The sequence below is a fragment of the Agelaius phoeniceus genome, chromosome Z (assembly GCF_051311805.1).
Source record: "Agelaius phoeniceus isolate bAgePho1 chromosome Z, bAgePho1.hap1, whole genome shotgun sequence".
Classification (NCBI taxonomy): domain Eukaryota; kingdom Metazoa; phylum Chordata; class Aves; order Passeriformes; family Icteridae; genus Agelaius; species Agelaius phoeniceus.
Window position 1 is genome coordinate 41847118 of NC_135303.1, and position 23869 is coordinate 41870986.

General features: G+C 43.5%; 1 protein-coding gene across 1 annotated transcript in view; it reads right to left on the bottom strand.

Moving 5' to 3' along the window:
* The window catches only part of SNX30 (sorting nexin family member 30), a 52816-nt gene extending 29223 nt beyond the window's left edge, over positions 1-23593 (bottom strand). The window contains exons 1-2 of the mRNA XM_054652149.2: positions 23279-23593; positions 1680-1868 (exon numbers count right to left, since the gene is read on the bottom strand). Of these exons, the coding sequence (XP_054508124.1) occupies positions 1680-1868; positions 23279-23440 (351 nt within the window). The 5' untranslated portion in view covers positions 23441-23593. The remainder of the gene's footprint in view (positions 1-1679; positions 1869-23278) is intronic.
* Positions 23594-23869: the final 276 nt, after the last annotated feature.

Below are 23869 nucleotides of genomic sequence, written 5' to 3' on the forward strand. Positions count from 1 at the left end.
TTGTTTGTAGGGCAAGAATGTAACTCATTCATTAATACTGTTAAGTCTCGAACAATGATAGTCCTAGATAGTCCTAGAGGTTCTGACCCTAGAGATTAACCAGAAGTTTCCACAAATAATAAAACTAAATAGATGAGGATTTCATGATGATTCAGAAGAACAACTTACTCAGTTTCTTAACTGCATTGCAATGGAATGATATAGCAGATTCATGTGCTAAATGAGACCCAAAATAAAACAAGTATTAAAAGACAGGTAGGTAGACATCAAAATCAGAAGTATAGAATTATTTTTTAAATAAGAAAAGAGACACAGTTTGGTAATACTTCTGATCTAAATATGGTAAAGACCTTGGCCATGTTTCAGAGTTCTGCTTTAAAAAGAAAATGAACCCTTGAACATTAGGATTTCCAAGCATAGGAACATTATTAGGGTGCCGCTATATAGAAATATTTTATATTGGCAGAATAATTTGAATCTTAATTTAAGAGAGAAACAACATTAGCCAATTTTAGCCATTTCTCTGTGGGAAGATGCATTTTATTTTGTGGTTCCTATTCCTTCTGATGAAGTAATAGCTGAAGGCTAAACTGCTCCAACTAAAAAAAGATACAGTGTTTCCTGCAAGATTAAAACTGTTAAGAGTAAAAATGAATGACAGAGCTGTGTTAAATGTGCAGGAAGAGATAGTTACTATTTTGGAGAAACTCCATTTTGTCCTGTGCAGTCTGAAAGTGAAACTTTGAAGTGGACATTTGGAAAAAAATTATCTGTGGCCTGTAAAGGTTCCTTATCTCCATGGAAAATATTTGCTCCAGTACATACTGCCATCTAAGTGGGCTGGAGGAATGTTAATCTTTCTGGACAAATATATCAAGTATATTACCAGTAATGTTACTAAACACCTTTTGCCTTGGTAACTACAAGTGCCCAAAGCAGATGTCAACATCACCTAGGAGCTCATTATAATAAGAATGAATTAGTTAAGAGGAATCAATATTTCAGCTGTGAATGTAGTGGACTTTTCAGATCACTTTTCATATAAATACATATAGATTACATTCATGACTGAACTGCAACAGGTGCTGAAATAATCTCCAGACACTTTTGGTTGGCAGCAGCATTCCCAGGCTTCTTCATTTTATTATCAGCTGTAGAGCTATCTGAACCAGCAACTGCATGAAAGCTAGTTTACAGCTGAGGATCAAGACTATGATTTTAGTGGATAGCAGAGGAAATGTAGAAAACACTTCCAGCAACAAGCTTAAAGCATTTCAGAAAAGGATAGACACAAAAAGTGAGATGATTAACAGTGAACGAGTAACAAGGCACATTCACCTTAAGGGAACTCAAACCAAGTGAGTGTCAGATTACTTAAATGAACAAACTGTGAAGTTAATGAAAGAAACTGGCCTTGCAAGTTTACTCTGATTCTTAGGAATCAGAGACAAAAAAATAATAAACCTACGTTGACATGTTAAAAGCTTTTTCCACAATTTCAGACACTGAAATAAGTTGTGCTAAGAAAAGTCATCATCTTCAACACATTCACAAGGTACCAAAAGACACTCAGTTCTTGTCCTTAAGATAGGAAAACAGTGCAAGATGTGAATATCCAGCATGACCTCCAGTTATTCCACAAAGAAGGAAGTACTAGGACAGAGAATATTGCTTCATACCTTTGTTGTAACCCTGTATGTAATATACGTCTCCATTGTGCACACATGTTTTTTGGGATCATCAACAGTAACAAAGAGGTCTCTAGTTTCCACATCCAAGTCATCATCCAACTGCAGTCTGTTGAGGAGAGATGAGGAGGAGGCCGGGCTAGAAGTGTCCACAGGTGTGCCATTGGGCAGGCTGAGATCCTGTATTGGAGAGAAAAAAAAAAAAAGGAAGTTTTTAATAAGCTTAACAGACTCAAGGTAAAACATAGTATTTTCAAAGACACCACAGACAAGCTTCTCTGATATATTATAAGGGTTGCTTGTTTCAGCATCCCCAAGGACCACCCTCTTCCAGGACACTTGGGCAACATACTAAAGTCTTCAAGCATTGAGCTGAGGATAAAGCACATTACCAATATACCTTCCCTAAGTACAGCACAACCTGCTTTCAATTCCTAAGGAACGACAGCATTGCTGAACCAACACTTCCTGGTGAGACTGAGCCAACCTAGACTGAAAACAAAACAGCTAGGCAAATCAAGAGACCTTATAAGACAGGTTTCAGGCGAAATGGCAACAGTTCAGTTGTCTGGAATGCAGTTAGCTTTCACCTCTGGAGACTCCTATGATGGAGGAAGGAGCAAAACTTCCATCAGAGGGCTCCCATCCAATCCATTAACCTCCACACATGTTGACAGCAGCCAGAGTCTGAACTCCCATCACTGCAGTACACAACAGTCACAGATTATACTCTCCCGCACAAGAGACTAGGCACACCTCCCTTTTGGAGTCCTTAAGCAAATGAAAACACTACTTTTTTTTTGGAGAGGCCCTCATCCCCATTCTCCCCAGCCTAAGAGTGTCATCCAGCACTAAGAGAAGAGAGAGGCCAAAAGATCCAGCAAGTTGCTATTTTAGGAAGAAAAATACAGCAAAACAACTTTATAGCTAACATGGTACATCCACACACCTTCATATCTCACACTTCAATACAAACCAACTACTCCATAACAGTTGTTATTGCATATGAAAAATGCGTATTTTGTGATTGGCTTTTTGCAAATATTAAAATGAATATTATATGTGTTGTGTTAGAAAGTAATGCTGTATTAATTCTCTTAAGTAGTGTGTTAAATATAGTTTTAGGTTATAAAAAATGTTAAAATAGGAACTATGCTATGTAGGATACTTTTTTTAAAGAAAGGACTCACAGGGAGATAGCAGCCACAGGACACCTAAATCTTTCAGAGAAGAAGAATTTATTGCCCTCTCATCAGAAGAAACAAACTTCTTCCCACCTCGAAGGCACTGTTAGGATTCAGAGGAAGAAGCTGACGATGACCAGACAGAATCCTTTGTTTGAATGTAATTTATGCATCATGTATGAAGTGTATGAATATGCAACAGGCTATTGCTTTTAAGGGTTAATCCTTTGTTAACGGGTGTCCTTTTTCAGGCTTGTGCTGCCCAGAAAAAGGTACCCGGACATCTGTAACTCTTTGTTTCTATTGTCTCATATTGTACTAATTCAAACTGTCCAAATTATTATTACTCTAATTGTATTACTATTTTTATAACCATTTTATTACTATTAAACTTTTAATATTTTAAAAACAAATTATTGGTGTTTTTCACATTGCACTTGCATAATTATCACAGCAACTTAACACATTTTTTGCTCTGGTTTTATAGCAGAGGGAGCTGTCAGTGTGTGACAAGTTGTAGAGAAAGTCCTAAGGATCAATGGCTCTTCTTTTCAGAGAAGACAGGACAGTTTTTTGTTTGCATCTTTTTAATGGTAGCACAGGAATAGATTTATCCACAGAGTGATTTACCTTGTTGCCAAACAGAGAAACATCACTACAGCTAAGCACCACATTAACTGTGTTTTAGTTACACAATGACTTCCTAGACCCAACTTCACACAACTGTAAGTGGCCAGACAAAACATAACATCTTAGCAAAGCAATCACATGTCAATGAGACCCCCTCTGTTCATCCATGCTCCTTTAGCCAAAGGTACAGAATCACAGGCAAGAGCTTTGAGGTAAAGTAACTTACAAAGGTCAGCTTTTGATAATGGCTAAAATCACAGCTAAATTTCTACCAGTCATTGCCCATCATCATGGGTGTACTGGGATTTAAAAAAGAGCCATCTGTGTGTTGCAGTACTGTAGAACTGTGGCAGCATTGCTCTTCACCTTGAGGGCTGCCTTATGAAGTAGAGAAAATAATTGTTTAGCCTAGACATTTTGGGAAAGGGGTAATCTAAACTATTGTGTACTAACTGAGGTTAGATATGTTCCCTCAGCTAATGTACAGAAGCAGTTGCCAACAAATAGATGGTTTCAGATTTAACTGGCAGGTGAGCAAGACAGGAACTCAGGCACTCAAATGCTCTCAGGAGGGCAAAAAGAGCAGGAGGAGCAAGGCACAGCTTGCGAGTTCAGACATGAGGTAGACACTTCAAACTACACAAGCTTCTTGCTCAGACTCAGCATAGGAGGAACATATACAACAGGAGGAAGCAGTGGCACAGTAACTCAGTAGATAAGAAGTTCTGTTGAAATTACACAAACAAAATAAGCAGTAGACAAGATAAGGTTAACAAGAGGAGATGGATTCAGAAAATCTGCAGTTCAGCAAGACAAGAGAATTTGCTGAGCAGAGTAAAAAGCAAAGCAAACCTTGGGATACCACAGTAGCTTCATACCTTCATACCACAGAAGACAAATTTGTTTCTGTTTCCAAAGTAAAAGACAGCTCATCATTGCCCATGTGCATTGAGCATTAACGTAGAACTTGCACCAGAACTGCAGCCAGTCATATTCTAAGCTTCCAGTAGGACAATTAACTTGCAAAAACAGCTTAAGCCTGATTCCAGAGGAGATCTCAAAAGCTTGTAATAAAACCTCTCCAAAAGAGAGCTTAAAGCATGTGATGGAACCTGCTTAAAATATGAGAATCTAGAAAAAGAACCAAAGATGGAGCTTGCAGTCAGTTAGCTGCAAGCCAGTTAGTATGAAGATAGCACTTTCCTCACTAATTCTCTTGGGAAGTTACAATAACATATGAGTATGTCTTGCACATTTTCAGCAGCACAGAAGTCTGTGAAGGTTTGAATTCACTTCACTGCACTTGAGTGTATTCATGCAGTCATGGGTCCAGTGGAATGTCTTGGGTGTTAAAGGCTGTGATAGTTCTATATTGGATGAAAACACTCCAGACCTACATAAAGCAAAACTTCTGTACCAGCAGCGGTTCAAATCAGGAGAGCTGCTAGCTGTGGTGGTGGGGAAAGGAGAGATGATGCGTTACTGCGCTGTACTGCCTCATCTGCAGGATCCTCCCCTGGAAAAGACAGCTGGCATCATACCCTGCTACTTGGCTACTTTTCAGTAGATGAAAGCAAAGTTAGAAGCAAACTATTTCTCCTCCTGAAAGGGTGGAACCTCCCAGATAAGTGCACTAGAAACAACACATATAGCTGCTGAATCCTTGTTTAACAGTACGCAGGATCAGTTTTGCTTAAGTCTTATGCTATTGCTAGAAAGAGACAGGCTTTGAAGTATGACAGCAAGATACCTCAGGTTGTAATCCTACCATCAGAGCACCTCCATGTCATGTTAATTTCCCAGCCTTTCTTCCATGAGACTTGGGTGATTTAATTTTTTTCTTTTTTTTGGTGTTCAGGAAACAAGACTGCAGCATTTGTGTTAGTCTGCTTTTACCACAGGAAGAGGAGTATGTCCTGCAGAGCCTAGTAGGAAAGGAGATATGCAGCCACCTGTGTTTCTACCTGTTGGTAGAACTATCATACTCACAAGCATCTGAAATACTGGCTAGTATTATCCATTTTATATAAACAAGCTAGCAAGCTGTGTCTGACTTCAGTACCAGTGGCTCATGCATCAGCTTCACCTTTAGGGCATCAAGTAGCTGCCCATCCATGTTTTAAGTAACTCTCTGAGGTAGTATTATAAGCGACCAGCACAGTCCAGGTCACAGCAGGTACCTACTGCTTTCAAAGCCTTTTGTCAAAGTACCTGTTACTCACAGTACTCAGTCTGCCATAAAGCTGAGCAGTCCCACAGCAGAGAGGACAGGAGGCTGCTCCTGGTTAGCCAGGAAAGGTGGCTTGGAGAACATGTTTTGCCAAGACATTCTTCACTTCTTAGTGAGCATCCACAAAGATTTTTCCGAAGTTTCAAAGCTTTTTCTAAATTAAAGAGTAAACATCCTTAGTCTCTGTCCTCCACTTCCTCAGGACAGTCTAAACAGCTTTGTCATCTGTTGAAGTAGGTCATGTCAAGGTGTAGCAAGGCCTGGATCACAACCTATAGTAGATACAGTATGATATTCAGACTTTCGGGTTCATGAGCTACTGGTTCTTGCATACAGCTGTGAAACAACCACAAGAGCAGGCTTTTCATGCATTCCTATGAAGTTCCCAGAATTCCTCAAGACATCTGAATTTATGGATACAGAAGTCAGGTGATTTTAGCAGCATGTTTGGTATCCTACAGTACCAGGCAAGTAGGACCGAACTGCCTGTGTTGGAAATGCAACCTGACAACTATGCAGGCTGCCATCTGATAAGGCTGCTTCACTTTAGTTTGCTAAATCATGCTCTCCAAACACCTTGACTAGTCAGCCAGCCCAGAAACAGATATTAAATCTATCAAGAAGTTCACTTCATCCAAACACAAAATTCAACTGAATTTTTTATACTAGAAGTCTGCATGTGAGATTCAAAATTAGCTGGGAAGTTTCCAACTGTTGTCATCTTCTCCCAGGAGATTTTCCACAACTCCATTTACAGAGCAGTTTGGATCTACAAAAAGTAGAAACTTCAGGAGCTTGGTATTCAGTCTTCTGGATGGCAGCCTCCCCCCAGGGAGTAGTTTGCCAGAGAAAGCATCCAGGACTCAACCTTGAGGGCCTAAATTTCCATAGGTATTGTTTTATTGTGGAGACCACGGAGTCTTCTGCTGAGTTACAAGCAACTAGTTAATATTAAGGTTTCCAGAAAATGAATGCTAGTTTTCACCTATCCTGCCTGAGAAAGTGTACAGCTTAACCAGATAGCTTTGCTGTCAAAGCAGCAGTCCATGAAGAAGCAGAAGATGTGGCTCAGCCAGGTCTTCCAAGCACAAATAAACTCACCTCTGCAAAGAGTTACCCTGAACCCATGTGATGCTTGCGGGCACACTACTCCCATTCAACAAGTATTGTGTGACACAAAGAGACATTTAGAAATGTTGCTGTTTAGAGGTGCACTTAACCCTAAATACCCCTGCATAACTTAGAGACCTGAGAGCCAGGCCTATACTTCCGAAATTCAGAGTGCTGTAGACTTTCTCCTTCTGTTTCAAGGTGTTCCATTGCTTTTTGCCATTCATTTCACAAAGACACAATGACAGAGCCATGTTAAGCAGACAACAATTCCACACAATTATAGCTGGGTTTTGGAACACTCTTATCTCCATACCTTCAGTACATGACAGTAAGTCACATGGGAATGGCAGCCAGTGACTGGAAAACTGAAGTGGTTTAGACACCAACATTCCTGAGAGCACTGTAAAAGCTTACATGAACTTGGCTATCACAGATCTATTCGTAACACTCCTTGTCTTATCCCAGCAAGTTTTGAATGCAGGTATTTTTTGTATAGGTCAACTCCATGTAGAAAGAAAAAGCACTTCTGCATCTTCCACTACACCTAGATTAGCTCATCCATGTACAGTATTCTATCAGAAGACCCACCTGTTTAGTGAAATTTCAGTCTACACAATACTATTATTCAATACCAGCTAGAAACAGAACAACAGAAGAAAATGCATTTACTTCCCCTTTATGTTCAATTTCCTTCTCTACCAGGCAGGAACATCAGATTTTGTTTTTCAGAGGTCACTTCTGTTTCTTCACATATCTGAGATAGTACATGTCCCAGCCTCTTGCACTTGCTTTTGAACAGTTAATTTAAGGCACCAAAGTGGGCATACAGAGTGCAGAGAAGAGAGAATGCTGTGGACACAGAAGGGATGGAAAGAACAAGGCAGTCATACTCAACTGGGTTTAAAAAAAAAAATCCCCACAGTTAAATGCCAAAAACCCTGCTCATTTTCAAGAAGAAGAACCATGTTCCTACACTGATCCACAAATAAGACAGTGCTAAGTTGTTGTTTGACAAAAACTGAAGAACTGTGATAATAAATTTCTAGTCTAGACCTACCGTCCTGGAGAAGCGTAAATTGTTACACGTGCCAGCTCCTGATATTCTTCTCCAGTAATGGAAGGGATGGTACAGTTTATGTGGATGTACTCACAAGGAACAAGATGATACTTTCCAAAGAGGTCAGTGGTTTCCATTATAATAATCATCTAAAATCAGACTGTCAGGTTGAGGCCATTTTAAGAGAAACAGAGACTAAGAACAAATCAAAAGGAATTCCTCTTGCTCCTAATGTGTCAGTAGAGGAGGAACAATGATGGGCTGCTGAGGACCCAAGTGAAATTTAAACTTCTTAGCTGTGAAGGGTATTATGAACTGAGTCTGTGGGTTCTGCAGGGTCAGGCAGAAAATACCCAATTTAACAGGGCCACGCTTCATCTCTAAAGTTTCAGCAATACAACTGGTATTTTGTTCATCTAGCCAAAAATCCACTAGATAAAGACTAGACCAATTTGCTCTCAGAATATTTTAAATAAGTGTCCAAGTATAAACATGCTGCCAAGCCATGAGTCTGGTGACTTTGCTCTGGTGTTCATCATTTGAACTACTATTTCTGCTCTGTCGGTCAGATTTGGCTAGAGACACACTCCTCAGTGTGTGAAAAAAAAAAGGAATTTAAGATGCAACAGCTAATCATGACGGCCTGCAGTTTGGTACTGCTTAAGGCCTGGGATCATTCTTGCTTATACAGGTATCATACTTGGAATAGTGCTTCTTTGCATTTCAGCTGGACAGAGAAACACTGAAACAAGCTTCACAGAGGCACCACATGGTTGACACAAGCATTTTCTAAGCCTTCTCATGTAGGTCATGGGATTCACACCTTGTTTCTGAGGTTAACAGCCAAATTTCATAGGATGGATTATTTTACTTTGTGGTTTGTTTTCTAATAAGTCATCCCAGTTAAGCTAAACAGAACAAGAATGTGGGCACAGGAACATTCTGGCAAACAGCATTTTCAGGAAGAGCGATAAGCTATCTCCTACCTCTGTTGCTAAAGTCTTTAGGGACACAGCTATAATACAGCTTAGTTTCAGCATTCCTGCGTACCAGGGCTAAAGAAAGTGTCAGAAGAAAGTGCCAAGTATCACATCAGACTATCTGCTCATACAGTCAGTCTGGCTATAAGTCTGTCTTCCCACAGTCCATAAAAAGCAGGTTTCTTTCTGTGGTCCAGAAGGGGGAGTGTGCAAATCCCACTCTAAACCTAAATATGGTTCAGGTTAGAACCGTATTTAGAACCATTTTAGAACCATGGTTATGGTTCTAAAAATCAGGAATGTGAATGGAATCCAATAGATGTTTTACAACAGTTTACAACAGTTAAGACAAAACTTTCAATACTAGTAATAAGCCATGTTACTGTGCTGCTTTGTGCATGAAAGGCCAAATGCCTTTGGAGGACAGGCATCTGGAAGATGAAATGGGTAATTATTTGCAGCAGACATTAATAAGGCAAAATGTAAAGTTATAATACATGTTTTGAACTTACTAACTGCCATGAAGCTGACATGCACATCCCCCAAATCCTTTGCACAGGAAATAAAGTGCAAGGAACAACTTCAAGATTACCATAGCTTCCTTACTGTGGTAAATATCGAGAGGTAGCTCATCCACAGGATGAGTTTTTCTCTTAAAATAAGAAGTTTCAGATACAAGGCTAGCTTTTACATCTGTTTTTAGAGCACTTGAGTCCTTGCATAAGGCTGAATCTGTCTTCCTAAGCAAACTGCCAGGCTGGCAACTGTGCAGCATGATTAGTTCAGTTGTGTTTAAGCTGCAGAAAGTAGTATAAAAGTGATTATGACCTGATAGGAAGCAATAGAGTTTAAGGTTTGGGCAGAACTTGGATGCTCCTTTAAAAGAGCTAGAGGTTTTTTTGTCCTTCTATGGTTTTCAGTAGTAGGCAACAGGCACCAATTCAAGTCTATCTTCAGAGCTCAAAGGCCTCCACAAATGGCAGAAGCTACATGTCCTTAGAAAGATTCAGAAAATAATGGAATTTATGACTCTAGCTCTGTTAAGTTCCATGTCTGCAGGAAAGGTTTTTCTTCCAGTAATATTAATTGTTACGTGAGATTCTGCAGTTGTGTGCACAAAAACACCACAAATATTTCAACATGTTAAAGAGCACCTTGTCAAGAAACAAGGCTAAGGAACCCTGTGTTATGTTTAAAGCTTCATTTTCAGAAGCTGAGCGCTGACCTTCTACATAGCAAAGCAGCAGCCAGGATTTCAGACCATGAGCAGGAAAACTTGAATGCTGCATATGACTAGGAATCATTCCCAATCCAGGAAACTAGATTTATATCTGATTACAGATGGAACAGTTTATTAAGCTTGTCCAAACTAAACTGCCTTCTCCTAGAGACATACAGTTTTGTGTTAAAGCTCTGCAGACATATCATGCAGAAGCTGGGGTTTTCCCTCCACTCTCTAGAAGCAGATTTCGTTGTTACATCTGTTATCCAGCTACCCAGTGTCACCAAACTGTTCATTTGGCTTTTGAGAGCAAACAGTAATATGCTGGGTTTTTTCAATGTGAACAGATGCAAAGGATTGAGGAGAAACAGAGAAGAAATATGAGGGAAAGAGATAAGAGGGCTGGAAAGCACTGTAGTATCCTAGTGATTATTTCATTTAAACAAGAAAGAAAGAATATGCATACACTACAATGTGGGTTCCCTCATGCTCTCTGTTTCAGATGACTTGCAATAGTTTTCCTGACACAGACGAGTGAAGATTTTGTGAGAGCAAGTCATACTGACAAGGTACCACTGTGCAAGTAACAGAGGCCAGAGGCAAAGATACTTAGAGGGGAGTATTCATGTTTACATCTCATGCCCTGGAAGACCTGGAGGAGTGTACTCTTGGAGAAGCTCTCAGAGTTAGTTTATGCAGGTGCAATTTAAGCGATATCCCTCTATCACATTTGCTGATATACAAGACATTTTCCAGCAGAAAGGCATTTGCTCTCAAAGGGATAAAATAAACAAAGTGCTTATCTGTTGAAAGAAAAAAAAAAAAAACAACCCTAACCAAACCAAACAAACACAGCAACCTAACCAAACAACCCACAAACAACCCTAAACTAACCAAACCAAACAAACCCAAACCAAAACCCACACAGCATGACCGCTTTAGTTGCTGCTTTGAGGAGAAAAATTGAGGAAAAGCAATCACAAAATATTTCCTCACAATAAGAAAACTATCTATAGAGACTGATGGACTTTTGTATTGGTTTTGCACAGCCTGGTTTCTGGTAGCCAGGGAGCCACAGAGGTGGCTTCTGTGAGAAGTTGCTGGAAACTTCCGCAGTGTCCAGCAGAGCCAATCCCTGATGGCTCTGAAGATGGACATGCTACTGGCCAAAACTAGAGAAGTTGGTAACACCTCTCTGATAACATATTTAAGAAGAAAACCAAAACAAAGTCACAGGTTTTTGCTTGTAGTCAGAGAAGAGAAGGAGGTGAGAACACGTGAAGGAAACAACATGGAGACACCAAGGTCAGAAGGAGGGGGAGGAGGTGCCAAGATTCCTCTTGCAGGCTGTGGTAAGACCATGGTGAAACAGTTGTGTTCCTGCAGTGTGTGGGGATCCATGGGAGATGCAGAGATCCACTCACAGCCATGGGGATCCACGGGAGATGCAGAGATCCACCCACAGGCATGGGGATCCACAGGGGATGCAGAGATCCACCCACAGCCCGTGGCGATCCATGGGGGATACAGAGATCCACCCAGAGCCCGTGGGGATCCAAGGGGGATGCAGAGATCCACCCACAGCCCGTGGGGTTCCAAGGGGGATGCAGAGATCCACCCACAGCCCGTGGGGATCCAAGGGGGATGCAGAGATCCACCCACAGCCCGTGGGGGAGGTGCCCATGCCAGAGCAGGTGGATGTCTGGAGGAGGCTGTGATCCAGCAGGAGACTTGGTGGAGAGGGCCCTTGTTCCAGGCTGGAGCAGCCTGTCCTTGGAGGACTTCACCCCATGGAAAAAGTGACCCATGTTGCAGCAGTTTTGGGAGGACTGTCTGCCCAAGGGGGGAGTTCATGCTGCAGCAGGCGCAGTGCGGCTGCTGTCTGTGAGAGTGGACCCATGCTGGAGAAGTTCATGGAGAACTGTCTCCCATAGGATGGACCCCACGGCCTGACAGGGGAAGACTCCTCTCCCGGAGAAGTGGAAGAAAATCTCGGTGATGACCAAACCCCCATGCCCTGCCTCCCTGCGCTGTTGGTAGGAAAGAGGGAGGGGCTAGGGGGAAAAAGGTGTTTAAGGGCTTATTTTACTTCTGATTATCCTCCTCTGATTCTGTTATAGTCATAAATTCACTTTGTAACTTAAGTTGAGCCTGGTTTTCCCTTGAAGTGTTTTCTCCCAGTCCTAATCTCAATTCATGAACCCTTCATTAATTTTCTTTCTCTCCACAGCCCAGCTATGGCAGGAGATGGTGAGCGAACAGCTTTCGTGGGTGCCTGGCATTGGGCCACCTCAACCCACGATAACTTGAGATCTACAGACTAATCTATCTAGAGAAACACCTTTTAGTCAATAGTCTAGGCTTATCACAGCCACAAAGGCACATAAGAGGCACACATGGCTTCAAGTGAACTATACTGATCCAGAAGCAGGCTAGTCAGCACACTGGGAGTCATCATACAAATTGTGAAGAGGTCAGGATGATCACTTGCAATAAATGGCATTGATTAAAGATGTCCACAGATTTTCTGGGCAACAATCCAAAACCCACAATTTCATCTTGTCAGTATTCAAAAATTTCACTTAATTTGCGTTATTCTAGCATCTAAAAAGCTAAAGCAAAGGTTCCACTCAGAAAATCATGAGCTTCTATCATCTGGGTAGTCTATCACTACCAGATGCCACTGCTTTCACCACAGAGTTAGCTCAAAGTGCCTACTGCTAACACCATCTGCACCAGTGATGAGGAGGAGGCTTCCCAGCCCCTGAACAACACCTGTCTGCAAAGGATCCCTTTTCAAGGAACACACAGAATCATTCAAGCTTACTGGAAAAGTGAGAAAAGAGAAACTTTAAGGTAGGGAAGCTTTTTCAGACTTAAACTCAGCATGAAGTCAAAGCACAGATTGATAATCATTACAAAAGCATGTCCTTCAGTGCTGTAAGCCTCCCATTACTACTACAGATCACTGCAGTAGTAATACTATTGATTACTCCAAGACAGGAAGTGAGGCTGTCATTCTTCACAGGTCTCTGTAATTTGAGGCATGATCTAAAAGCAAGTTTGCATTTTACATTCTCTACATTTTCCTGCAAACCAGAGTACTACACATTTTTCCCATGTCTTTGCTCCCATACATTTGTGCAATGCTTGTCTTCAACCAAGATGCCTAAGACGACAAAGGAGAAACTCATCTTTAAGGGTTATATACACCACCACTTTCACTTCCAAAGTAGCATGTCACCTGTTGTGCATCACTTCACTGAAGTCACAGTGTAGAAGCTCTGATCACAGTGTAGAAGCTCTGAATGTGGCTCTAAGGCAATAATGCTCTCTAACAGGATTTATGCTTTCTGGACCACACCAATCACAGCTCTTGGCTAAACACTTTCCTTGCCTGTTGTATGAACCTTGGATTATTGTCTCAATTTTCAGAACCATTTCACCTAGTTCCACTAACCAGTATCACTTAAGTGCTTACTCTAATAAATACCTCCTGATTTAAGTGAAATATCTGGTGGAGAATCAACAGTTTTGGTATTGTAACATCACCTCCAGATGAAGATGACATCTCTTTCCATCCCTTGACCTACCCAATTTATAAAGTAGAATTTGTCCCATAAATTCACCTGTCAAAACACAGAATCGCAGAATAGGTAAGGTTGGAGGGAATCACATTGGGTCATCTGGCCCAGCCTCCCTGCTCAAGCAGCATTAACCCAGAGCATGTTGCACATTATTGCACCTAGACAGTTCTTGGATATCTCTAGTGAGAATACACCTCCATGAGCAGCCTGTTCAATGTTCCATCTCTTACACAGTAAAGCTCTTCCTCATATTCCGCTGGAACTTCTCGTGCACATGTCTGCTTCACTGGTCTTTGTTGCATGGCTTGGCACCACTGGGAGGAGCCTGGTCCATCCTCTTGACACCCTCCCTTCAGATACTCATCAGCATTGTTGAGATTCTCTCAGCTGCCTCTTCTCAAGGCTGAAAAGCCCCAAGTCCATCAGCCTTTCCTCACTAAGAGATGCTCCATTCCCTTAATCTTCTTTGATGCCCTCTGCTAGACCTGGGCCAGGAGTTCCATGCCTTTCTTGTACTGAGGAGCCCAGAATTGGACACAGCATTCCAGGTGAGGCCTCTCCAGGGCTGAGTAGAGGGGCCGGGTCACTTGCCTCAGTCTGCTGGCACTGCTCTTCATGATGCAGCCCAGGATGTCACCGCCTTCTTGGCCACCAGGGCACTGCTGGCTCACGGAGAGCTTGTTGTCCACAGGACCCCCAGCTCCTTCTCCACAGAGCTGCTTCCCAGCAGGTCACCCCCAGGCTGTGCTGGTGCCTGGGGTTGTCCCTCCCCAGGGGCAGGACCCTGCCCTTGCCTTGGCTGAATTTCAGAAGGTTCCTCTGTGCCCATCTCTCCAGGCTCTGAGGTCCTTCTGAAGGGCTGCACAGCCCTCTGGGCTATCGGCCACTGCTGCCAGCTTTGTGTTGTCAGTGAAATTGCTGAGGAGGCCTCTGCCCTTCATCCAAGCCATTGATGGGTAAATTAAACAAGACTGGGCCCACTACTGTACCTTGGGAGACACAACTAGGAACAAGCCTCCAACTAGAGCTTGTGCCATTGATTATGACTCTGGGATCTGCTGTTCAGCCAGTTCTCAATCCACCTCCCTGTCCACTCATCCAGTCCACTCTCCCTGAGTTTCCCTATGAGGATGTTTTAAGAGACAGTGCCTGGAAGCCTTTCTGAAGACAACATCCACTGCTCATCCAACAGGTAGCTGTTTCTTCACAGCCAGCAATCAGTTTGGTCAAGCATGATTTAGTGAATCCATGCTGACTACTTCTGATCACCTTTTCATCCTCTCTGGATTAAGATGGCTACCAAAATTCATTGTTCCATCACCCTTCCAGGGACGGAGGTGAGGCTGAGTAGTCAGTAGCTCCCTCTGTGTCTTCCTTCCTGCCCTTTTTGAAGGCCATTTAAGTTGGACTGGTAATGGAAATGATAACTCATTAAAATAATTGCAGCTTACTAGAGTTTTTTTTTTCCATCTTCAACTGGTAATTGAACTGATGGCACTGCTCTGGTAGCAACTGGTAGCTAGTAACTACCTTGCTGTCAGTTATTGATCTTAGTAACTGGAAAGAAACTGTTCCCCCTTGAAGAGTAACTTTCCACAGATTTTACTTCCCAGTTATAGCTGCCATGGTGGAGTTCAGACCTTTTTTCACCATTACATCCTAATGATGCAAGCAGTTTTTACCAGCCACAAGATCTTGGAAATTTCAGGTGCACTGGAATCCAGGCTCAGGCAGTCAACTCAGTCACAACTTAAAGAGTCAGTACAGATCTTACAACATGTAAGATCTTGCTCATGGTCAGCAGAGAACAAGCCTCAGCAAAGTTATTTCTGAGAAATACACAAGATAAAGTGCCATTTTAAATTGACTTATAAATGTCTTCCGCAGACTTAAAGCACATGCAATTTACAATCTTAAATATGCATTTCAGGTGTGGCAAGTAGATTTTCTTGCAGTGGCACTAACTCCACTGCACCAAAAGAGCTGCTGCCTTGTCTCCTGACCTACTTTACAGAGAGCAGTCTCCCAGCTCAGTGCTGGAGCAGCATGTGACAGCCAGACCATCTGTTTAAGATACCACAAGAGTACACCACTATGCTAGAAGACACCAGGACAACAATTTGCACATAAATCTAGGAACTGAGGTCTCCCAGATAGGTGTGTCAATGGCAAACCCTCATTCTTTATCCTCTGCCCCTCCCACCATCAATTACAGGGACATGCTTCCTGAGGCACTGATAGTAGGAGGTGGTCCCCATATAACAGTAATCAGAGAACTTTGTTATCAAAGTGGTTATCCCTTCCTATCCATGAATGAGGTTGGAAAACATTCAGCTACTTGGTTAAGTTTAAGGCACTCCAGCACAGGCAGCTGAGGATTCCTTCTCAAAATCAAGCATAACTTTTTCCATGGCTGACAAGTTACTCCAAGACTCATCCTTCTGAAACCTGAAGAACCAACTTGCTCTATGTATGCTCTATGTTTCCAATACTCTATCTCATTATGTATGAAGCAATCCTGTTGAAAATATTATGAAAGCTGTGCAACACTGAATTCGACCTCAAAGTATACACCCCTCCCTCCATTAAGCTGAAGTAAGAACCACAAAGTAATAACACTGTTGTACAGAAGAAGCTATGTTTAGCTTTACCAGGAGAGATTGAAAAAGTAATGGTACTAAAATAGTTATGCTGATTCAAGTGTTTGTTCTAACTTGCCAGCCATCCTTCATGTTGTTCAAAAAGAAGTTCAATTCAAGAAACTGGCTGTAGTTGTTTCATGGAGACCACTGAGTTTCACAACAGTACTAGAGCACCTATGGTGTAAGATACCATGAAAGTACCCTTTCCCATTTCTAAACGGGAAGGCAACTATAATCATTAAGGAACTAAATGATGGAACAGGATACATCCTCAGCAACTGTACTGAGAGTACACAACTGCATAGAATCCTTGATCAGATGTCTGTGCTGTCATTGAGGAAGACCACAACAGGCTGGAGAAATGGGCTGTGGGATGCCTCAAAAAATTCGATATGAGGAAACGCAAAGTCATGCACCAGCCAGGAGCAACCCCATGCAGCAGTGTGTGCTGGAGGCTGATCGACTGAAAAGCAGTTTGGCACAGGGAATGAAAAAAAAAACCCCACAGACAGCGATGGAAAAGTTGACCAAGAGCCAACAACGTGTCTCAAGGCAAAGAAGGCAAACAGCCTGGAGATAATAATGCTCAGGGAATCTTATCAGTAAGGATAAATATTTGATGGAACCATGTACAGAAGGAAGTAACAGACTCTTTTTAGTGAAAATTTAAATACTGGAAGTTTCACTTAAATATTAAAAAGATATTTTACTTTGTGGGTGACTGGATGCAGGAACAGGATGCCCAGAAAGCTGTTCAAAAAACAACTTCACAGGATCCTGGGCAGCCTGGCCTATCTGAGTCAAAAGGTTGGACAAGACAATATGCAGAAGTGCCTTCTAGCCTCAGCTTCCCTGTGACTGTCATTTTTGCATCCTGTAGATAGGAGCATAGATCAACCCATCCATACTGACACTGTTTCTCAAGTTCACCAACTTCAGTTTGACTTTCTACAGTCTTCAGTCTGTCCCAAAACTGAGAATTTACCTCCAGCTTCCTTTAAGAACAATACATGGTGCGAGTCTAAGTTCTCATCTAGTCAGAAAATTAAGTTTGTAGAAGCTCATGCAGATCTATTTTAAGCTTTCAGATTACACTGTAAACTGGTTTCATCTGTAGGTGGATAAAGTTAAGAGCAATAATCATAAAATAGCAGCCAAGGAGGCTGGAAGTAGAGCCTCAAACTCCCAGTATATTTTTTGGAATTGGAGAGGTGCCAGGCTCCCTTTCAGAGTAAGCGCTATGTAACAGCACTCCAGCAAACACCAAGGATATTTGATAAAGTGCTAATAAGAAGTCTAGGAATTCACCAGGGTGGCAACTTGGAAAGAGAGGAGCATGCAAACAATAGTTTTCAGTTAGTAACCAGAAGTTTGCAGTAGGAGTCTTGGAGTCCATCTCCATGAACTAGCAAATTCAAGGTATGCATTCACTACAAGCCTGGTATTCCACATCAGCTCTGCTATCTGCTTGATAGACTGCCTGTAAAACAGCCTTGAAGCTCCCATCAGCTGTATAGAGTTAACTGAGGCAAAAACAAGGTAGGCAGAGCTTCCAAGAATAAAAGCTGAGAAAGTTACAGGTAGCTGGCCACAAGTACAGTTGCAGCAGTCAGAAATGTCTAAAAAACGACAAGGGAGCCCGAGTCCTAGGACAGGTGGGATATGAAATGTTTTGGAGTTCTTGGGAGGAAACCAGTGATGTGAATCAGGACTCTTATCAGACAGCTGCCAGTGTCAAGGCAGACCACAGCAAGAATAGCCAACACCACCATGTTAGGAAGATACTCTTAGATTATACAAGTCTTGAGGGATCACAGCTAGACGACAGCGAAACTAAGCCACACAGAACACTTCCTTTCTAACTCTGCATAGCCTGGCACTTCCCAATCTTAGCAGCAGCCTACTAAATCTACATAGCCTCAGAGGGCCTGAATCCAAGCCTTCACGGAGCAAAATATTGTCTACTTCTCACCTCTGCTCTAAACTCAGTAACCTTTTAATACTGCCTTTTCTCCTAATTGTCAAAGCATCTGTCCTGGTGCACAGAGCAGATCTGCTATTGAAAGTGACAAACTTGAGCACATGCACAAGCAGAACTTCCTTCTTTATTAAAAAAGAAAAGGCAGAGAGAAATTCAGACACTTCCCCATGTCTTGCCCTCCTCGGCAGTGTATCTACTCTAAAAACGAAATCTTAATTAGCTTTTATGTGTTCCAAAAGCTAAACCAGCAAGGCTTCAGTTTTACAATTATTTTAATTCTACAACTAACCTGCCATGCAACTTGGGAAATTGTTTTCTTCTGCATGTTTCTCCTCCCACGTGATGTTAAAAAAACCCCAACCAAATAAAAGGAAAAAAACGACAAAACACAAGAAACATGGTAGCACTCAGGTTCAGCTTTAGCTGCCTCCTCTGAAAGCTAGCGGGGTGAAAGGAGAATAAACTCAAAGACACTCACTCACTCAAAGGTCCTCAGGCATCAAGACAGTATTTTAAGCAATAAGATTTCAGGGGAACAGAAAGATCTTTACAGAAACACATGGCCAATATATTGTCATGGTTTGATGCTGGCACAATGCCAGTGCCCCCATGAAAATACATTCTCCCAGGTGTCTGCTGTGAGTTGTGACCAGGAATAGAGTGAAACAGGCTCCAACTTAAGAATAAAGAAAACTTTATTAACCTACAACTATATGTAAAAAGAAACACACAGAAAGACTGAAAATGTCCAAAAACACCCCTCCTCCCCCCACCAAATTTCCAAAACATCCATCCCTCAGATCACCAACTCTCAGTCCATCACCACCCTTTCCATGTCACTCATGGCACCACTCAGAGAACATTTGCCATCGTGACCTCTTCCTTCCACATCCAGTGCTCTCACCACTAAACATGGACCAGAGCTGCTTCTAGGGTCTTCCTTTTAAGGGTGCTTTGTCCAGTTCCAAAAAAAAAAAAAGCACAGTCTCTCACTTTCAGGACACCTGTCCCCCCCACATTTCACCCCCTGGGGCCAAGGGGTCTCAAAAAGAGAGATCTTCTCCTCCACTGAAGATCGAGGGCACCAACCAACCTCCTCAACCTTGTCTCTGTTTACGCACTCTTTCACATAACATCACTGCACTCCCTTGGCTCTGCGCCATTGCCTCCCCCTAAATGCAGTCTCTGTGTCACAGGAAAAATGGTTCTGTCCATGGCTATACAAACGTCCGGCCACTCCATCATCTCCTGCCACCTAAGATTCTTCTCCACTTCTCTTGTGGCCCATTTCCTCTCTCTCTCTCTCTCTCTCTCTCTCTCTCTCTCTCTCTCCCCACCCTGGGGAGGCGGGGGTGTTGTTGGCTGCCCAATGCCTCTTGCTCCTCCACCCTTCCATCCTCAGGGCCCGGGCCTACCTCACCCGGCCGCATGGCTTCCCCTCCCCCGCCCAGCCGCAGCAGCCGGGCAGGGGAGAGGCCTGAGCCTTTCCCTGACCCGAACAAAGAGAAAGTTTTCCTGGGAGTTCTCCGCTTTTAACCCCCGTGTTCTCAGAGGCGTATCCATGTCCCCAGCAGCCACACCAGGTGCCAATATTCAAATCTGAGCACCTATTGGTTTGACCACAGCATCCCAAAAAAACTCACTTCCTCTCAAACCATGACATATATAAATGCTTTAGAAACAAGAATCTACAACTCAAGTGTTTCATGTCTCCTGCAACGTGACTGTAAAAGTCAAGTGCTTGGCTAAAATGTCCTTTTCATTTAAGAGATAAGACACTGTCAAAAGTCAAGGTGTCCTGTTTTCTAAAACTACTGTCCATTACAAGTCAGGATAAAAACACTACTTCATATAACAAAAGTTCTGCAGCCCTCTTCCTAAGATTCAGAAAACTTAAGACTAGTCTACTTAGATGGCCTCAGTAAACAGTACAAAAGATTTTCCTTCCCTTTCCAATGACCTATTGCTCTAGTAGCATTAGCCACTGTTCTTGAACAGCAACCTAAGGTTTATGAGACATTAAAGTTACACAGGATCTGAAATACTACATTATTCCCATATTTGAATCAAAATCCAAAAGGAGACAGAGGCAAGTGTTCCTGTCCTCCAGGTTTCTCTGACTCAGGATAAAGTGGTGTTCTTTCTCAATGGATAAAAAAAAATAAGTAAGAAAAGCATGCTTTAAACAATACAAAGCAGTGATGGCAGAGGTTCAGCCACTTCTATGCTATACATCAGTGGGAATGAAAATTGAAGCACCTTCTGGGCAGAAAACCTCCCTCTACTTTTGAACTTTCTCCCCTCAGAGGATTACAGTCTTAGGTACTTGAAGCTTGCAGCAGAATTTAGGAAGTATTTGCTCAGAGGAAACACAAGGAAACCAGAAAAAGCGAATTATCCACTTCATGGTGATGGGCTACCACCTATTTTCACTAGCCCTCTTCCTAAAGTGATATCCTAGTACATGTCTGAATATGGACAGTTGTCCCTAAAAAATCTGTCTCAAAGACACTTTGAGGCAGGAGACTTGGACCAAAATTTCTGCAGTACCAATCTCCACCAGGTTCTCTAAAAAGACCAGATAGAAGATTAGAACAGCTCCTAGTAAAGTATCAATAAATAACTAATGCAGAGCTTTAAGCCTAAGTCAGACTTGAATGCTGACCTCCCTTTGTTACTCAGCTATTGAAGTTACTCAGCACTATTAGTTGATTAATGAGCCAGTCTCTCAAAAGATAATAATCCATCATCAGAGATTAAGATTTTTAAGATTAGCACTGGAAGTGTCCAAGGCCACACTGGATGGAGCTCTGAGCAACCTGATGTAGTGAGGAGTCCCTGTCCACAGCACAGAGGTTAGACTAGGTCATCTTTGAGCTCCCTTCCAACCCAGACTATTCCACGATTCTGAGACTGAGACATACAAACCACCCAAAAAGTGGTTTTATCTGCTTACCTCCACTTACTCTACTCCCTCTCTATACTACTTAATGCACAGTGCAGGCATTGCCTTAAAGCTAGAACACCTGTTTACTCTTTTTTTTTTTTTCTGAGATGGAAAAGAAGTTACTACATTTTTTTTCTTGCCAGTGTATGACATATTAAGCTGAAGAAGGGATATCCCATACACAGCAAAGCTGTTGATCTCCTTCCATCAACAGGATAAGACATACGGCTTTTTCTGATAATGCAGCTAGAAGGAAAAAAATACCATATTCTCTCTTCCTACTTTTATTCTGCAAGGATCATAGCCTAGTGTCATTTCCAGGTCAAGCACAGAACTGCACTCAAGTCTAAACATCACGTACCACAGACAGTTTTGCTCTGCCTTTTAGAGTATTTCTATGCTGCCAAGTGCCTAGAACAGAACTACAGGTACTACATGCAGGGTATAGGAAGGTGGATTTCATTTCTATTGCCAATGGAAAATCTGGGCAAGAACTTATGAGAAGTTAGCTGACCCACTTATGAGAAGTTAGCTGACCAAAGCCTAAATCTAGAGTTATTTCTGCTCCCAGGCTGTCAGGAATACTGATACACTTCTCAAAACCTCAAAGCAGTAAAGCAGAGAGAAGCTTGCTTGCACTCCAAAAGCAAAGAAGTTCTTCAATACAACTGAGGAACGACATTACAGGGTGAAAGATACTCCTTATAACACTGCTTCTCACCAGCTCTACAGCAGTGTGGATAGACTGTGCCAACAGCTGCAGCTTCTCAGCTGGCAAGACTTGTGAAGGCAGCTGCCAATTTCTATTGCTACAGGTTTGCCAGACATCAACCTAGTTAGATCACTAAACCATCCATCACTGACAAAAACCTCCCTAATTTCTACCCCTGCCTTAGTCACCCTTTTCTCCGCAGGTCATCAATTGACTCATTTGTTAGATGAAGGCCTAAATTCTTGAAGAGAAGGTAAACATTGCTTCTCACTAGAGCAACAGTGGGCAAATGTTCAAGAAGAGGACTCCTTACATGGGAAGGAAGAAGTGCTGAATCCCTACATCACAGCTGCACACAGCAGATGGTGAAATACTGAAGAGGCCAGGCTACCTTGACTTACTTTCCTGTAGCATGGGAGGGTACTGGGCTAGATACTGCTGACAGCCTCAAGGTTTTTGGAGCCTAAGGGATCCATCCTACCCAGAAGCAGCTCCATATTCCCCAGGACAACAGCCACAGAAGAAGCACTTCTTGCCACCACCAACTCAGCAAAACCTTGTATGCACGAACCACCTGTACCAGAACTGCATTTAAATCCACATCATCCTTTGCAGTTCTTGCTCCCAGGAAATCCTACCTTAAAAATTTCAGGAAGACTTGTCTACAGGGATACAAGTCCTTGCAAGCATAGTTAATGTATCGGCAGTGCTATACTGCCACTACCGAATTATTACCACGAGGAAGGCACTTCACAGAATTCGCTACTGTCCTGTGAACATATCCCAAACCTAGAGAAGGGAAAACAAACACAGATACTCCTGCAGAACACCGTGTTGGTACTAGTGCTGGGAAGAAGTGAGCAGGAATTCAGCCTGGAAAGGACAATCACAAACAAGCTGATGATAAGGAAACCATGCCAGCTCAAAGCCTCTTCCCCGTGAGGACTACAGGAAGGAGACGGCAAAGGAGCTGCAGCAATGCCTGAAAAATTTACACCGATCTGTAGAGTATGAGCCACAGGAGACATAGTAAATAAAATCCTGCCTCTCGCAACCCTCCTCTGACAGCGCGACTACCAGTGTCCCAGACGGTTCTCCGCAGCAAGGGACACGATGTCTTCTCCCCCCGGAGCTGCCCTGTGCTCTTGCAGTGGATGTCAGCAGCGCCTAGGGCTTTCTCTCCCCACGGCGAGACGAAGCCGGGAAAAGGGATGTGTCAGGGAAACACACACACACAGTCCTCCCAGCTCTCCTTCAACACCAGAGGCCCTCTCAAATGCCGCAACTCCTTCCCCCGGGACATACCTTGTCGGCGATGCTGCGGGGCAGGAGCAGGTCGGGGCTGGGGGTGAGCGCCGGCCCCATCTCCTCGCTGCTGGACGTGGCCAGGGGATGCGGCATCTCCCGCAGCGACTTGGGCCCGGAGGACGGGAGGGGCTTAGGGGCGCTCGCCGCGCCGCCCGACATTGCGCCGGGGCCGGGCAGCGACCGAGGCAAGGAAGGAGGGAGCGGAGGCCGCGCCGCCTCGGCGAGAAGCTGCGGGGCCGCGGCCGGAGCCTGCCCGCCACCGCCGCGATACGACGAGGCGCAGGAGGCGGCGGCTGCGGCGACGACGGAGGAGGAGGAGCGAGCGCAGCATCCGCCTGCGCCGCCGCCCGCCCCTTTCCAAAGCGACATCCGCGCCACCTGCCGCCCCGCCCGCCCGGCCCGGCTTGGCGGCGGGGACACAGGCACCGCCCCCGGCGGCCACCCAGCGCAGCGGGGCGGGTCGGGGCGGAGGGGCGGCCGGGAGAGGCATCAGGATTCGTGGAGCTCCGGGCGGGCCGGGGGAGGCAGAAGCTCTGGTGGAGCCCCTGGTGGGCCGGGCCGGGCCGACTCGAGCCGACCCGAGACGGG